This window comes from Eutrigla gurnardus (assembly GCF_963514095.1).
Source record: "Eutrigla gurnardus genome assembly, chromosome: 23".
Lineage (NCBI taxonomy): Eukaryota > Metazoa > Chordata > Actinopteri > Perciformes > Triglidae > Eutrigla > Eutrigla gurnardus.
The window spans coordinates 5,060,046-5,077,997 of record NC_139934.1 but is presented as its reverse complement, the minus strand read 5'-3'; the positions used below and the strand labels follow the sequence as shown (position 1 = coordinate 5,077,997).

At 41.3% G+C, this 17,952-nt stretch overlaps 3 protein-coding genes across 4 annotated transcripts; all 3 read right to left on the bottom strand.

Annotated features, from left to right (window-relative positions):
• Window positions 1-17: 17 nt before the first annotated feature.
• LOC311009310 (uncharacterized protein) lies at window positions 18-2,238 on the bottom strand. The gene is made up of 4 exons (XM_084003398.1): window positions 1,534-2,238; window positions 1,141-1,251; window positions 756-1,022; window positions 18-674 (listed from the first exon to the last, which is right to left on the bottom strand). The coding sequence occupies exons 1-4, from the start codon at window positions 1,589-1,591 to the stop codon at window positions 520-522; spliced, it is 591 nt and encodes a 196-aa protein (XP_083859524.1). The 5' UTR covers window positions 1,592-2,238; the 3' UTR covers window positions 18-519.
• A 2,369-nt stretch (window positions 2,239-4,607) lies between these two features.
• On the bottom strand, window positions 4,608-10,045 carry LOC311008795 (SLAM family member 9-like). 2 transcript variants are annotated; one of them, XM_084002685.1, is made up of 5 exons: window positions 9,920-10,034; window positions 7,284-7,493; window positions 6,891-7,001; window positions 6,506-6,772; window positions 4,608-6,424 (listed from the first exon to the last, which is right to left on the bottom strand). In XM_084002685.1, exons 1-5 carry the CDS (start codon window positions 9,954-9,956, stop codon window positions 6,270-6,272), a joined length of 780 nt encoding a protein of 259 aa, XP_083858811.1. In that variant the 5' UTR covers window positions 9,957-10,034; the 3' UTR covers window positions 4,608-6,269. The 2 variants fall into 2 exon arrangements, with proteins under 2 accessions (XP_083858811.1, XP_083858810.1); XM_084002684.1 differs by having other exon boundaries at window positions 4,609-6,424; window positions 7,284-7,496; window positions 9,920-10,045.
• Window positions 10,046-10,612: 567 nt separating this feature from the next.
• On the bottom strand, window positions 10,613-17,734 carry LOC311008987 (vang-like protein 2). Its single transcript, XM_084002956.1, has 8 exons — window positions 17,449-17,734; window positions 14,848-15,092; window positions 14,639-14,762; window positions 13,953-14,560; window positions 13,340-13,476; window positions 13,076-13,211; window positions 12,254-12,500; window positions 10,613-11,824 (listed from the first exon to the last, which is right to left on the bottom strand). Exons 2-8 carry the CDS (start codon window positions 14,916-14,918, stop codon window positions 11,567-11,569), a joined length of 1,581 nt encoding a protein of 526 aa, XP_083859082.1. The 5' UTR covers window positions 14,919-15,092; window positions 17,449-17,734; the 3' UTR covers window positions 10,613-11,566.
• Between the last annotated feature and the right edge of the window lie 218 nt (window positions 17,735-17,952).

Here is a 17,952-nt window from a genome sequence, read left to right as displayed (position 1 = left end):
TTTAATGCAAGCAATATTTTTTCAGATTTGGTTCACAGTCGTCAGCACAACTAGTGTGTATCAAACATTAAACAAAGATGCATAAAAACATACAACATATAGTAAATTACATCATTAAAGGCACAACAGCTGATCCCATATATGTTTGATTTGGCCCTCCAAAATAAATTCTACTTAAGAAGGTACTCTTCCGCATAAATGTATTTACAACTTGGCACAAAATGGTTTGGGACAAACGCTGCAAACCTTTAACAGAGTAACAAAAAAGGTCAATCCACACAATTAAAAAGTTACAAAATGTATATTTTCCACAAAACATTACCAAGGTATGTACAAATGTGCATGAAATACATAAGAAGTCAAAAGTTCACATGGCAGGATAATGAAAGTTTAAAAAACACTTGCTACAGAGCATTAACACCTACACAATAAAGTGTAATCACTATCATTGTGACTTTCTTCGTGTGTCTTGTGTTGGATCTCTGGGATTTCGTAAGCAGTTCTTTTGGGGAGTTGGTTTTAAGGGGTCACATCAGATACGGGTCTTCTCTTCTTAATTACAAAGTACATTAAAATCAGTGTTGACGGCACACTTCCTAATACAAATACAGCACCATATCTTAGCCTCGCGGTAGATCTTGGCTCAGGAGTTGGCCCGGTTTGAGGCTCGTCACCTGAAACAACACGGGAGAGACGACGGCGTCATTGAGAGAAAACGTCAATAGAACCAAAGTATGTTTTTTTGTTTTTCTTACCGCCACAAGTAAGAGTAACAACCCTCGAGGTCTCCTCCAGGTTCCTGCTGGCGGTGCAGGTGAATTCAACGCCGCCCTGCGTGGTGTTGAGATTTACTTCAAGAAACGCATGTTTGCCTTCCGCAGTAGTCTGGTTGGTACGGACGGTCACGTTGGGAGGTGGACGTTGCCACGACAACTTGACACCTTCATCTGCCGAGGAACAACGCAGCCACAGCCACAGCCTGCAGTTGGTGTCGGTGTTAATGGTCGGTTTCTGCAGGTGTTCTGCAGAGAGGTTTGAATTGGAATTGTTCATTAGACACAAGTTGGGTTTTTATTAAGGGGTGTTACTTTGGTGTTTTCCAGTATGGTTCGGAAATAAGAACTTCTTTGTCACACTTACGTCTCACTGTGAGCTTTGACATCTGTCCGCTGTTCTTTCCCTCAGTGTTGCTGAGCTGTACGGTGTATTCCATGGAATCCTCGGAGGTCAAATTATGAATCGTCAAGTCACCTAATGAATAAAAAAGATGGATTTTCTTTTATGTCACGATCTTCTGTTTGGTCTCTTTTATTTTGAAAGTTTCATTCCCTCTCTCGTGTTTTGTCCCGTTGACTTCCTGTCTTGGTTTCCCTCCCGATCACCTGTGTGAGATTAGTCTCGTCAGCTCTCATTTAGCCCCGCCCTCGTCTTCCCCCACCTGTGCCTTGTTTCCCAATCAGCCCCTGATTCATTCAGTCCATATGTTATTTCTCTGTCATGTTCCTGATTTTTAACGATGTTGAAACACTTTACCTGAGGAGGCGTTCAGCCTGAGTCTCCCTTTGTACCGATCGACCCGCTCCGTGTTCATCTTCCCACTCTTGTTGGTGGCGATCCAGGTGATGTTAGGGAATATTGACCACTGGATCAAGGAAAGTCTCCATGATGGGTCGGCTCCTGAGGGCAAGATGACGGTTTCCCCGAGGTACCCAGATACTTCCCTGAAGGATTCTACCAGTGCCACTGCTTTTTATCAAAAGAAGAATTTAAAAAAATCCATGTTTTCTTTGTTATTTTTACACAATAAAACAAGAGAAATGGCAAAGACAAGGAAGCAGCAAGTTTTTTCAGCTCCACGTTGTGGATATCTTTACATATTTAACGGGCTCTTTATCATGGTTACCCTTTTTTTCAATTTAGGGTGTTAGCACTTTGTTAATAAGCATTACACAGAGAGTACAGCTGTGGCTGAGGGAATGTCATTAGTTTTACATGTATAGTATGTCCAAAAAAGTCATAGTATAGAATGTCAGAAAAACTTGTGGTTGTTTTCTGACATGTACCACTTCCTCGTTATTATAGTGGACAGTATCTCCGCCTGTCACGCGTTAGACCGGGGTTTGATATTATATTTGTTGCATGGGAAACAGCTTGAACTCTCCTGGTATAGTATGTCCAAACATAAGTGATAGGTATAGTATGTCCAAAAATGAAATGTCATGAAAAAAAGTCACGCTTTGCTTGCCGTATGATGTGAGGGATTTTTACGACTTTTGTTTTAACAACTTTCTTGTGAATTGTGAAATTTCAACATACTATACTATGACTTCTTTTTGTTGAAAATTTTGACTATGGCATTTTATGATTGTTTAACAATTTATGATTTAACAATTTACTTTGTCGACTGACTTTTTTAGACATTCTATAATATGACTTTTTTATGACTTTTTTTGACATACTATACTGACTTTTCTACACTAAAGGTCAGGGAAAAAAATATTAAAAAGTCACAAAAATCCTTCGTATCGTGGGCCATGTATAGTCTCAGTGTAGGAAGTCCATAACAACCATAAAATTTAAATTTTTCGGGAAATAAATCGAAAAAAAAGTCATAGTATAGTATGTCGAAAATTCCCAAAAAATAGCACCGGAACAAATTCATCAAATATTCAAAAAAAAAAAAAAAAGTCAAATTAATCGCTCATATTGCTCTGAGTGTAGTCTGAGTGTAGTGAGTCCAAAACAGGCATAAAAAGGCTTAGTCATATTTAAAAAAAAAAAGTCATACTATAGTATGTCGAAAAAAAAGTGAAAAATCGACAAAATTCATAAAATGTTGTAAAAATGATTCAAAAGTCATAACATATGCTTGTATATTGCGTGTCAATCAAAGTCTGAGTGTAGTGAGTCCAAAACAGCCATAAAAAGGCTTAGTCATATTTTTCAAAAAAAGTCATACTATATAGCATGTCGAAAATTCACGAAAAAGTCAGTCAAAATAAATTCTGAAAATATTATTAAAAAATACTAAAATGTCATAAAAATCGCTCATATCGCTTGTCGCATCAAATTTGTAGTGAGTCCAAACCAGGCATAAAAAGCCATGGTCAAATTTTTCCAAAAAATAAAAAAGTCATACTATAGCATGTCAAAAAAAAGTGAAAAATCGACAAAATTCATACAATGTTGTAAAAATGATTTAAAAGTCATCACATATGCTTGTATATCGCATGTCAATCAAAGTCTGAGTGAAGTGAGTCCAAATAAGTCATGAAAAGGCTAAGTCACGGCTTGCAGGTGGCCTAGTGGTTAGAGTGCATGCCATGTATCCATGTAAACCTATATGCAAACAATGCTGGTTCGAATCTCAGTTGTAGGTCCTTTGCTGCATGTCACATCCCCCTCTCTCCTCATGTTTTCTCTCTGTCCATCGCGAAATAAGTCTTAGTCAGTTTTTTCTAAAAAAAAAAAAAAGTCATACTATAGCATGTCGAAAATTCATGAAAAAGCCAGTCAAAATTAATTCATGAAAAATTCATAAAAAATATTAAAAAGTCATAAAAAACGCTCATATAGCTTGTTGCACCAAATCTGAGTGTAGTGAGTCCAAAACGGGCATAAAAAACAATGGTCAAATTTTTAGGAAAAAAAAAATATGCTCATACTATAGCATGTCGAAAAAAAAGTGAAAAATCGACAAAATTCATAAAATGTTGTAAAAATGATTCAAAAGTCATAACATATGCTTGTATATCACGTGTCAATCAAAGTCTGAGTGTAGTGAGTCCAAAACAGCCATAAAAAGGCTTAGTCATATTTTTCAGAAAAAGTCATACTATAGCATGTCGAAAATTCACGAAAAAGTCAGTCAAAATAAATTCTGAAAATATTATTAAAAAATACTAAAATGTCATAAAAATCGCTCATATCGCTTGTCGCATCAAATCTGGGTGTAGTGAGTCCAAACCAGGCATAAAAAGCCATGGTCAAATTTTTCCAAAAAATAAAAAAGTCATACTATAGCATGTCGAAAATTCAGGAAAAAGTCAGTCAAAATAAATTCATGAAAATATTAAAAAGTCATAAAAATCGCTTGTATCGCTTGTCGCGCCAAGTCTGAGTGTAGTGAGTCCAAAACAGGCATAAAAAGCCATGGTCAAATTAAAAAAAAGTCATACTATAGCATGTCAAAAAAAAAGTGAAAAATCGACAAAATTCATCTAATGTTTTAAGAATGATTTAAAAGTCATAACATTTGCTTGTTAATGCATGTCAATCAAATTTTGAGTGTCGTGAGCCAAAACAAGTCATAATATAGCATGTCGAAAAGTCACGAAAAAGTCAGTCAAAATAAATTCATGAAAAATATTAAAAAGTCATAAAAATCGCTCGTATCACTTGTCGCACCGAGTCTGAGTGTAGAGAGTCCAAAACAGGCATAAAAACCATGGTGAAATTAAAAAATAATAAATAAATAAATATAAAATAATAATAAAAAATAAATTAATTAATTAAATAAAAAAAACAAATACAATTTATAGTCAGTTTTATATTTAAATATCTATGTAGAAGCATTATACTCATACAAACATCCTGTGATTCCAATATTGCTAATGATTGCGGATTTGTTTGACGAATTAAAACCAGGCAATAAGGGTTAGGGTTAGTGGTTAAGGATTAGGGTTAGGGTTAGTGGATTAGGTTTTTTTTTTTTACCATCGCTTTGGCACCCCCACTGTTGCGGCGCCCCCGTGCACCGCATATAGTGCACCACTGAATCTAAGCTTACGCTGTATTTCACTTATGTTGATTATTTTATTAATTTTTGTTCAATATCCAATATCCACCTAGTTCTATAACGACTGCTAAGACAATGATATTATAATATGTAATATATGTATGTATTAAAATGATGCATTCTGATGCACTTTGTGTTTTGTCCCACATTTAGCGGACCAGGGGAATCCGACTGTTTAATTAAAACAAAGCATCGCGAAGGCCCACGGGGGGTGTTGACGCGATGTGATTTCTGCCCAGTGCTCTGAATGTCAAAGTGAAGAAATTCAATGAAGCGCGGGTAAACGGTGGGAGTACCTATGACTCTCTTATAAATGGAAACCGGAGTCACGGGGGTGCACGGGGACTCAGAGTCATATTAATAAGTGGTCGGTCGGGTCACACCTCCTCGTGGGGGTCCGCGGGCAACATCTGGCAGAGATGGCAGACGTGACCCATAATGTCCCCAAACTCGGATGGTTGAACGGTGCCAGTCTGTTTCTCTGCCAAAACCTGCGGTTGGGAACGTGGTGGATCAGCACGGCGGTCCCTTCTGCTTGGTGAGGGCCGTGTTAGTCAGGAGCGTAGGCTTGAGGTTTACCTCTCGTGTGCGAGCCTGCATTAGTCCCCCTTTTGTGCGGGTATCCTAACCGTTCGTTTGCCATCCAGGTATGACGAGATCAAGTTAAGTCGCATAAGAAAGGCCTCGGTGTCGCCCAACCAAGATGTCTCCTAGAGGGAGTATATTCAGAAATTCAGAAATATTCATGACTAATATCATGGACATGCCACAAGGAGGCAGTGTTTTATATGTTTTCTACTGTTTCTTTGGTCTTCAGAGGCACCTTCCCCTTTATTTGCATTAAAGCTACATTTAATTAAGATGCATGCTTTGATTTTATTAATTGTTTTTGTAAATTCTGTAAATACAGACATATTTTTTAATCCCATGTGCCCCTGTTTTTAGTCATTTGTCATCATTTAATGCAAGCAATATTTTTCAGATTTGATTCACAGTAGTCAGCATTATCATGCATTAAACAAAGAGGCATAAAAACCTACAACATATAGTAAATGACATCATTAAAGGCACTAACAGCTGATCCCATATATGTTTGATTTGGCCCTCCAAAATAAAGTCTACTTTAGACGTTACTCTTCTGCATAAATGTATTTACAACTTCGCTCAAAATGGTTCGTGACAAACGCTGCAAACCTTTAACAGAGTACAAAAAAGGTCAATCCACACAATTAAAAAGTTACAAAATGTATATTTTCCACAAAACATTACCAAGGTTTGTACAAATGTGCATGAAATACATACTTTAAGAAGTCAAAAGTTCACATGGCAGGATAATGAAAGTTTAAAAAACACTTGCTACAGAGCATTAACACCTACACAATAAAGTGTAATCACTATCATTGTGACTTTCTTCGTGTGTCTTGTGTTGGATCTCTGGGGTTTCGTAAGCAGTTCTTTTGGGGAGTTGGTTTTAAGGGGTCGCATCAGATACGGGTCTTCTCTTCTCAATTACAAAGTACATTAAAATCAGTGTTGACGGCACACTTCCTAATAAAAATACAACACCATATCTTAGCCTTGTGGGAGGACTTGGCTTAGGAGTTGGCCTGGTTTGAGGCTCGTCACCTGAAACAACACGGGAGAGACGACGGCGTCATTGAGAGAAAACGTCAATAGAACCAAAGTATGTTTTTTTGTTTTTCTTACCGCCACAAGTAAGAGTAACAACCCTCGAGGTCTCCTCCAGGTTCCTGCTGGCGGTGCAGGTGAATTCAACGCCGCCCTGCGTGGTGTTGAGATTTACTTCAAGAAACGCATGTTTGCCTTCCGCAGTAGTCTGGTTGGTACGGACGGTCACGTTGTGAGGTGGACGTTGCCACGACAACTTGACACCTTCATCTGCCGAGGAACAACGCAGCCACAGCCACAGCCTGCAGTTGGTGTCGGTGTTAATGGTCGGTTTCTGCAGGTGTTCTGCAGAGAGGTTTGAATTGGAATTGTTCATTAGACACAAGTTGGGTTTTTATTAAGGGGTGTTACTTTGGTGTTTTCCAGTATGGCTCGATAATAAGAACTTCTTTGTCACACTTACGTCTCACTGTGAGCTTTGACATCTGTCCGCTGTTCTTTCCCTCAGTGTTGCTGAGCTGTACGGTGTATTCCATGGAATCCTCGGAGGTCAAATTATGAATCGTCAAGTCACCTAATGAATAAAAAAGATGGATTTTCTTTTATGTCACGTTCTTCTGTTTGGTCTCTTTTATTTTGAAAGTTTCATTCCCTCTCTCGTGTTTTGTCCCATTGACTTCCTGTCTTAGTTTCCCTCCTGATCACCTGTGTGAGATTAGTCTCGTCAGCTCTCACTTAGCCCCGCCCTCGTCTTCCCCCACCTGTGCCTTGTTTCCCAATCAGCCCCTGATTCATTCAGTCCATATGTTATTTCTCTGTCATGTTCCTGATTTTTAACGATGTTGAAACACTTTACCTGAGGAGGCGTTCAGACTGAGTCTCCCTTTGTACCGATCGACCCGCTCCGTGTTCATCTTCCCACTCTTGTTGGTGGCGATCCAGGTGATGTTAGGGAATATTGACCACTGGATCAAGGAAAGTCTCCATGATGGGTCGGCTCCTGAGGGCAAGATGACGGTTTCCCCGAGGTACCCAGATACTTCCCTGAAGGATTCTACCAGTGCCACTGCTTTTTATCAAAAGAAGAATTAAAAAAAATCCATGTTTTCTTTGTTATTTTTACACAATAAAACAAGAGAAATGGCAAAGACAAGGAAGCAGCAAGTTTTTTCAGCTCCACGTTGTGGATATCTTTACATATTTAACGGGCTCTTCATCATGGTTACCCTTTTTTTCAATTTAGGGTGTTAGCACTTTGTTAATAAGCATTACACAGAGAGTACAGCTGTGGCTGAGGGAATGTCATTAGTTTTACATGTATAGTATGTCCAAAAAAGTCATAGTATAGAATGTCAGAAAAACTTGTGGTTGTTTTCTGACATGTACCACTTCCTCGTTATTATAGTGGACAGTATCTCCGCCTGTCACACGTTAGACCGGGGTTTGATATTATATTTGTTGCAAGGGAAACAGCTTGAACTCTCCTGGTATAGTATGTCCAAACATAAGTGATAGGTATAGTTTGTCCAAAAATGAAATGTCATGAAAAAAAGTCACGCTTTGCTTGACGTATGATGTGAGGGATTTTTACGACTTTTGTTTTAACAACTTTCTTGTGAAATTTCAACATACACATACTATACTATGACTTCATTTTGTTGAAAATTTTGACTATGGTATTTTATAACTGTTTAACAATTTATGATTTAACAATTTACTTTGTTGACTGACTTTTTTAGACATTCTATAATATGACTTTTTTTGACATACTATACTGACTTTTTCTACACTATAGGTCATGGAAAAAATATTAAAAAGTCACAAAAATCCTTTGTATTGTGGGTCAAGCATAGTCTGAGTGTAGGGAGCCCTTAACAACCATACAATGCAATATTTAAATTTTTCGGGAAATAAATAGAAAAATCCCCATCCTGCATGTCTTGGGCTTTTGAAGGAAGGCAGAGAACACATGCAAACTCCACACAGAAGGAACCTGAACCCTTCCCGGGGAATTGAACCAAGGACCCTCTCACTGTGAGGCAACAGTGCTACCCACCACACCACCATGAAGTCATAGTACAGTATGTTGAAAATTCACAAAAAAAGGCACCCGGCACAATTAATGAAATATTTTAAAAAAATATAAAAAAGTCACAAAAATCCTTCATATCGTGGGTCAAGCATAGTCTGAGTGTAGGGAGTCCATAACAACCATAAAATGCAATATATGCAATATGCAAAATTGAAAAAAAAGTCATATTATAGCATGTCGAAAACTCACGAAAAAGTCAGTCAAAATAAATTTGTCATGGAAAAAATATTAAAAAGTCACAAAAATCCTTTGTATCGTGGGTCATGTATAGTCTCAGTGTAGGAAGTCCATAACAACCATAAAATGCCTTATTTAAATGTACTATAGCATGTCGAAAATTCACGAAAAAGTCAGTCAAATAAATTCATAAAAAATATTAAAAAGTCATAAAAATCGCTTGTATTGCTTGTTGCGCCAAGTCTGAGTGTAGTGAGTCCAAAACAACGATAAAATGCCGTATTCAAATTTTTCGGTGAAAAAATTGAAAAATAAGTCATAGTATGCAATATAGTATGTCGAAGATTCACAAAAAAACGGCATCCGACAAAATTCATAAAATATTCTAAAAAAATATTTATAAGTCACAAAAATCCAACCATAGTCTGAGTGTAGGGAATCCATAACAACCATAAAATGCAATATTGAAATTTTTCAGGGAAAAAAATTAAAAAAAAGTCATAGTTTAGTATGTCCAAAATTCCCAAAAAAGGCACCCGACAAAATTAATTAAATATTGTAAAGAGTCATAAATGTCCCACATCCACACCTAAAGGCAATTTGGAGTGATCTATTAACCTTTCCCCATCCTGCATGTCTTTGGGCTTTTGAAGGAAGGCAGAGAACCCAGAGAGAACATGCAAACTCCACACAGAAGGAACCTGAACCCATCCCGGGGAATCGAACCAAGGTCACCGTGAAGTCATAGTAAGCTAATGTTGAAAATTCCCCCCAAAAAAGGCACCCGACACAATTAATGAAATATTCTAAAAATGATCTAAAAAAGTCACAAAAATCCTTCGTATTGTGGGCCAAGCATAGTCTGAGTGTAGGGAGTCCATAATTACCATAAAATGGCTTTTTTTCATGACTTTTTTCAACATACTATACTATGACTTTTAATAGGACTTTTTGACATTCTATGACTTTTTTTGACATTCTATACTATGACTTTCTTAATACTTTTTCATGATTTTTTTAGACATTCTATCTTCTATCTTAATTTTGAAGATAACTCGTATGTATTTTAGTGTGCGTATAGTCCATCTGCCAGTCATCGTATTGCTGTATCAGGAAGTGAATTATTGTGTTTTAAATTGTCATTTAAAATATCTAAGCCTTTAAAAATATCACACATAACCTGCTGATCAATGATATTGTCAATAAATTGAAACAGGACTTACCTTTTAAGAAGTAAATTAGAAGCATTTGAACGTTCATCGTTGCTGTGTAACTGTCAGATGTGACGGCAGCCAAAACTTTCAAACTTCCTCCTTCGTGAGGAAGTTGGACCACGTGGTCCTCGAAACAACTTCAACATATCATATAGGACTTGGGAGTTCTCTGAATTCATATGATATGAATTCAGAGAACTCCCAAGTCCTTTTTGGAAATGTTTTAGTCACCACAACCAGAACACTTGTGACGCACGTAAGGCTTTGGGGGATGCCATTTATTAAAAAAAAAGATTACATCAACTCAGTTCTCATAAAAAACCCACAGCATAACGGTAAATAACAATCTCACCTTTCAAGACAATGTTGTTCAGAGACGAGTGTTTGGAGTGCAGATCGAGTACAAAAAAGTGATGCAACATTCAAATACAACTTCAGAAATGTACAAAAAAAACTTCACTTCAATAAAAAAAGTTTTCAATCAAAGAAAATAAGTGTTCAAATGCATTTTTTGGGGTCAGAATTTTTTTTTTGCATTCAAACACTTATTTTCTTTGATTGAAAAACGGTTGAAAATATATTTTTTGATTGAAGCAACCTTTTTTTTTTGACTGAATAATAAAGACAAGTACTAAATAAGGTCTTTAAATGAGATGATGACACACAACACCTTGTCAAGACAGAGCCACAAGGGTCAGGGAATGAAGGATTCATCTTGATTTTTATTGTAGTTGTGAAAAATCCTAAATACAAAACTTATTAATTCATCAAATTACACACATGGAGGGAACCTTTGGTGATGCGGCCGTGCTCCACCACACACACAAACATGTACAAACATATCAAAGACAGTAAATAACATCAAGCTGCCAAAAAAGAAGGTACTTGGCTGTATCGTGCTGGAGCTCGTTAAATCACATTCACACATCCGCTATCAGTGTTACTTGACGTAAGCCGGTCCCTACGATCGTACCTACATTGTGCTAAGAAAGTTCTATTTCTTCTCTCCATGCAGGAGTGCATTTTCTGTTCTCCAGAAATGAGAAGTGATTAAAAAAAACCTGAGCAAGAAATCTAAATAATGCACTTATGAAAGGCTCAGTGCATCAAGTCCATCCAGTGTTTCTTCCTGCACTTTCAGTGGAATCAAAAAGAGAGGAAGCAGCTTTCTTCAGCTATCTTCGATTCAGTCAAAGTCTACAAAAAGGTGAGAGAAGTGGACCAAAACCAGATTCTCGTAGCTGTAAAAGTTCATTTCTATGGAAACAAGAAGTAGAGTAAAAATAGAAAAGAGAAGTAATATCTTGTCTGATTGTTCATTAAAAGAGGCCAGGGGGCACTCAGATGACCGTCCACACCCTACGTGGGAATATTCTCTTGAATAAATGTTGCATGAATTACAAATATGGTTAAAGTCCATGTAATTAAAATCCATTTCATAGATTTAAGGTTTCACTAAATGTGTTGAAATACTTTGTGGAAACTGCAACCAACACGTCACTATCGTGGAAACTGGAAGCGGTCTGTAGTGCAATGTCAGCTGCTCATCAGCACTAAGGAGTGACTCTTTTTGTTTGTTTGAGGAAGAAGAAGTAAAAATGTATCAAAAACAGTTACCATGAAAGCACTGAGATCTACTGAGACACGATCCTCCTCCTACACTGACGTCTCTGACTGCAGCTTCATGATAAACTTGTGCCGTTTGGGGTCGATAAACTCCTCGCCCAGGCTCAGGAAGGGGAGGGGCGTCACCGTGACAACCAGCGAGAAGTCGAGGCGTCTCAGCGAGAAGACTTGGCCCTGGCGCAGAGCAGAGGTCACCGGCTCCTCACTCACTAGTGTCCACTGGCGCCCCCTGCCGGTGTCCAGGTACTGCAGGGTCGGACCCGGGCTGAGGTAACGTTCAAGGAAAGCCTGAGCACAAAGAATATGTGCACACCAGATTATAAACAGCTGCACTAATACGCTGTCACTTTAAGAGCCCAAGTGTTTGCAGTTTCTAAATATATATTTACTGCTTTAAGAACACCGTTTACAGTTAATAGGGTTTAGGTGACAGTTTAAAATACACTTTGAATGAAAAAAAAAAAGCTTCACAATATGCAGATGACAAACTAGTTTTTGTTGAAGTAAATGATAACTCAAAAGAATATAAAAAACCCAAATGCTAGAATAAAAAAAGGAAAATATTAAATTAAATAAAAAATAAAAGCAAAAAAAGCATCACAATATGCAGATGACAAACTAGTTTTTGTTGAAGTAAGTAATAAATAAAAAAAACAATTATTGTGGGCTGATGACAATTTAAACACGGTAAAATAAAACATCTCGTGCCCTCCTCACCTTGGGGGTCATGCTGTGCGTGATGCAGAACTGCAGGTGGGCGATGATGCTCTCCATGCTGTGGTACGACTGCTGCCTGGTGGCGCGCAGGTACTTCTGCATGGCCCTCGCCATGGGGGCAAAGATGGCCTGAGCCGCCTCCCTGGGGTCCATCACCTCCCGCGGGTGTTTGGGGGAGGACGTGGTCGCGTCGTCGTCCTGGTGACGCTTGATGTGGGTGAAGGCTTCCTCTACTGCCACCACCAGTCTGGGAGGAGATACGGCAGCGTTGGTGTATATTATAGGGGTGGGGGAAAAAATCTTTATAGGCTATTTTATCTATGAACGGAAGTTTTTTTTTTATACCTTTAACTTATTCTTGTAGTCACTGAGAGTTGAGACTTACTTCTGGAAGAAAGGGGCAGCTGGCCTAAGCTTTTATTAAGGCAATTCTATTTATGCAAGTTATTTCTTGTACAGTAAGTACTTTGTTATTTGTTCAGCATGAATAAATGTTACCCTTTGTCTTAAGTTTGCCTTTGTGTGATTACATCATTGGAATCAGTTTATTTAATCACCATTATCTTATACAAACTGTATTGTTTTGATGCCATAATTTGCCATAACACACTATACATTATATACATTTTTGAATTGAGCATAATTTAATTGGAGAATCGATTTTGAATCTAACGAAGGATCGGAATTGAATCCAATCGTGAGACACCCAAAGATTCACATCCCCAATATTTTATATACGTTTTAAATAACACAATGAAGAAAAAGGACTTTTAATAAAAACTTTCAACTGGCTTTCCATGGGTTTCTGTGAGTCGTCCTCACCTGGCCTTGCGTTTGCGGACCCTCCGCTCCACCTCGGCCTCCTCGTAGTAGTAGTCGTTGTGGGAGTTGTCTCTTCTCCGAGCGGCGGGTGCGATCATGGTTCGGGACTGGCCCGTGGAGTTATTGGTGCCGTTATCTGCAACAAAACCAGAGATCCGTCTCATGGGCTCATCTGCATCGTTATAGAATTACGTCACTTGCAAGATAATTAGTGTAAAGTGTAGTTGAATGGTTGAAGATGAAAATACGGTGAGATGATTCTACCTTCCCCCAGGTTGTAGACCTTGAAGGCAGACATCTTCTTTGAGAGGATGGATTTCGGCAGGTTGAGCAGGGCGGGGTTGTAGACCGGGAAGTCGCTGTAGTACTGCTCCAGAACCCATGCAGCTGCCCGCTGTATGCTGAGACACAGGAAGAAAGAAAGAAAAAGGTCAACAACCATCACCACAAAGCGTACGTTATCGGCGTACATCACCTTTCGTGAACCTGACAGCTTTATGACTCACATGCAGGCGAGGGGAGGGGAAGTGGTGAACCACAGGCAAACAAGGAGGAAAGAAACAGTTGCTGTATGGAGGAGAGCGAGCTATGGGGAAGTATGACCAAACCCCCAAAAACATGTTATTCATGTCACCTATAGATACACAACTACTTGAGGTCAACCTAAAAATAAGCTTCAGGTCGCATTTATGCACATTTTAGTTGCGTTACGTAGAAACTGTACATTTTTTTAGGTATCCATCATGAGTGTTGGCTGAAAAAGATTGACGAAGTTCAACCTCGGCCTGTGGTTGAACTTCCTGCCGGGTGTTTTAGATATCCACAATGAAAGATATCAGCTAATCTGATGAATTAAAATCATGTCCCACACACTAACCTGAGATGTCCCACGTTGTAGAAGCGACTGGCTCCGTCTGTGGTCCTCACCACCTTCAGGCAGAACGCCGGCTGCAGGTGTCTGACCTCCAGCAGCACCAGGGCCAGGTACTGGATGAACAGCAGCGCGTCCACCAGCGACGCCGCGTAGCCCACGATCCCCCGGTAGTCCGTCTCCCGGGGCTCCAGCACCCGCACCCCGTAGAAGAGCCAGTAGGACGCCACGAAGAGGAAGACCAGCGCCAGCAGCAGGCAGCGGAAGATGAAGAAGCGTGGCAGCGTGGCTCTGGGCGGGCGGAGGAACAGCGACCAGGTGGAGATGAGGAGGATGAGGAGCTTGAAGGCCAGCGAGATGTAAAGGCCCTCGCACGGCGTCCCGCAGGGCTCCAGCGTGTCCCGCCACAGGAGCTGCGGCAGGGCCAAGAACGCCAGTGGGGTGAGCAGGGCGAAGAGCCCCAGGACGGCGCCCAGTGCGGGGCCGAGGTAGCGCCGGCACTCCAGCGGCGACGAATCCTCGAGGTCCTTCGACATCCGCGTCAGGTCCTCGTTGGAGACGCTGTCCACGGAGGTGCCGGTGACCACGGTGGTGGTCTCGCCCCAGTTGTCATCCTGAAGAGAGAGAGAGAGGAATGAAGCGCTGACTCGTGGCAGAGAATGCAGTTCGAGAGGATTGAAATGAGGCCGGACCCTGTCATCTGCCCTGGTGGACTCCGTTTCCAGCAGCAGCTCCCCGGGAGCCTGGATGGTCACCGATTTGTCCCCACGGATGGTGCTGTCGCGGCTCTTGGAGCGGTGCCTGTCCCTCCGCTCCCTGGAGGAAAGAAAGGGCTGCTTGATTAGCGATGGATGAAATAATCAGCAGGTGATACGGAGACTCATTAGCCCCGCCCTCGTACCTGTGTTTCCGGGAGCTCCGCGAGTGGGACGACTTGTAGGAGTAGCCCGAGTACGTCGACTCGTTGTCCATGTCGGAGGCTGGCGGTGGGCGGGGCCTCCGGGCCCCTCCCGCCCCCGAGCCGCCGCCGCCTTTCTCCCAGACCACGCTCAGCTGGCTCTTACGGTTGCTGATGGACTTGGTGGAGAGGGCCAGAGGGAGCCGCAGCAAGTCCACTTTACTCCTGAGGGAATCTATCTTGGAGGCCTGGTGGGTGGGGGGTGCAACAAGAAGAGACACATTGTTCAAACATTGGCGAGGTGTGTGTGTGTTTCAGGACATAGCCAGGTCCCGTTCTCCTGTTTTAAGGGAGTTTTCTTTTCTCAAGTTGTTTGGTTCTCAACCAATAAAAGGGCAATTACACCACTTTCTATTCTGGAGCTTCACAAACTCTGCTCCAGTTTCACGAGCGAAAGCTGAATCTTGCTTTTCTTGCTGGTTCGTCTTTTATTTTTTGGGGTTTTCGGGGGTCCGTGTGTGACGCCACATTCCCCAGCTGTCCCCCGTGGTCTCCAAGGGCAACGGAGCTTAACGACTACAATAGGGATGAATGGGAGGCTCGGGGTGAGAAAAGACAGGAGGGGGTCGTCGCCACAGCAACCAGAACATCAACTGTGCACCCCCTCCTCCTCTCATTCTCCCTCAAACACACCTCAGAGGACAGAAACGAAGACACCGATCATCGGAATCAGTTTCTCTCTTTACTTTCCAACCCGACAGCACAAGAGGAACTTTCCGACAAACAAGACGCCTGATCTAATAACAGAAATCTCGCGCTCTCACTTTGTGACCACCTGTGTCCGTCTCCGGCATTAGACACCACCGGAGTTCAGTAATGGCCTTCATGTGATTTCACACACTAAACTCCTCAACCGGCGTTCACACACACAGATCTGGACTGAAGATGCTACCTCAGGGGTCAAGATCCGGGTCGGGATGCAACCAACGAGGTTCATTTAAAACACACTATTCATAGACATTATACACACAGTCATCCCTCCCTCTTCCCTCCCTCTCTCTGATCCCATCGATCGGGCCGACGAGCCTCTCCCACTAATCAATCCACCGCTGATTGATTTGGCCTGGACTCCCGAGTTCAGCGTCGTCTGTGACGAGAGCGCTGGAAAACACGCTAGCCAGGACGAAAAAAAACAATAACACGTGACTGCACTGTAAAAAAAAAAAAAAAACATAAGTACAGCACTTGTTTGGTGAGGTTTATCCAGGTAGAAGCGCCTTCAACTTGCATTCTCTCTGCTGGCCACCAGGGGGCGGCGACTCTGTTTGCAAAAAGAAGTCTGATTGTGTGGAAGTCAATGATTCTCATAGACCTGATTACGCAAGTCTTCTTCAATCCAGCATGGTATCCTTTTAGTAAGTTATGATCCCATTTAGAGTCAAATAGACCAGAAAGCAGGGTGATGCTTTAGGGGGCGGGGCTACATCGTGATTGACAGGTTTGCTACCAATGCGATTAGCTATTATGACGTTAGTGTTGTGACTTAGTTAACAGCTTCACAGCCAAATGTGTTCGTCAGATCCACCCGTCGCTCCTCCACAGACCAAATATGGTCACTTCCTCTCACTGGTTGCAACCCCCCCCCCCCCAAAAAAAAACCAAGATGGCGACAGCCAATATGCCCTAACTCGCAGCTTCCAAAAACGTAGTCCACAAACGAAAACGGGTCACATCACAACCACTTCCACTTTTTTATGCTGCCTTCACGTGGTATCGGAATTCTGGCGTGTAAGATTTGTCATAATCAGGCGTGGGGATGATTTTGATGCCCGAGTTCCCGTAACCAGATCCAGTACCGGATGGTTATCTGTAATATCTGCACACTTAACGTGTTATTGGCCGATGTTATTTATCAAGGTCTATTAGTCTGCTAGCTTTCAATTAGACCAAAAAAAAGCACCTGAACGAAACATTTCTCGTATTTACGACTTCACAAGTGGGGAAGTAGGATCTTCCCACTCGCACGTGAAGGCAGCATTTTTGAAGATCCAGCCTCGGGTTTTGGCTCCCAGAGAAGGGGGGGTGTTGGGGGGCAGCCGGACTCCTTTAAGCAACCTGAGGCCAGGCTTCGAGGCTTTTACCACACACACACACACACACACACACACATACACAGACAGAGCGCGTGAATGAAAGCGCGTGATGACCAGCGACCAATGCGTTAACAGCAGCCGATCTAAACGCGATTTAAAAAAAAAAAAAAAAAAAAAAAAAATCACCCTCCACCAGTGGAAACGCGGCTGTTGGAGACAAAGCAGAACACACCCCGGATGGTGGCGAGCAACAGTCTGCACAGTGAAGCAAAGCTCGCAGCGTTAAAGTGCTGAACGCATATAAAGACAATACATTAAAAAAAAAAAAAGCGCGTTCACACGGTTTTTTGCGTGCCAACTCATCATTCCTGGAGGACGTGCACGAATAGAGGTCAAAAAATGTAACTGAAAAACTGAAGTAAATGTTAGTTTGTAACCATGTTATTAACGCTCACACACTAGCAGCACTTTTTAAATGTATTTTACCCACAATGCAATAGGAAAGTCTTACCTTTCAACCCAAAAGAGAAAAATCCCGCAGCACAAAGAGCCGAGCAAAAAAAAAAGTGCCTCGAAAAATCCACTTTCTCCCGACTCTCCGCTCGCCACTTGATTCCGTTCTTCTTCGTCTTCTTTATTTTTGGTAGTTGTGTTGTTTTGTTTTCGATGCAGCACAACAACAACAACAATAAAAAAAGAAAGGCAGCTGCACGCAGCTCATCCCGGCTCCCGCATCTGCTGTGTCGCGGAGCCCCGCTGAGCTTCGTGGAGGGCGGACATGCAGGCGGCAGCACCGGCGGGCGGAGAGCCACACACACACAGTCAAGTTACACGGAGTACACCCGCAGCTTCCGGAGGCGACTTTCAAAATAAAACACGTAAACGCTTCTATCACATCCAGAGCTCATACATATTAAATAAAGCGGTTAATTAATAATTCACGTAACAACAGACCTTAATGCGACAATTTCAGGGGGTTTTAAGGTTTAACATTTAATTACTAATTCATTTTATA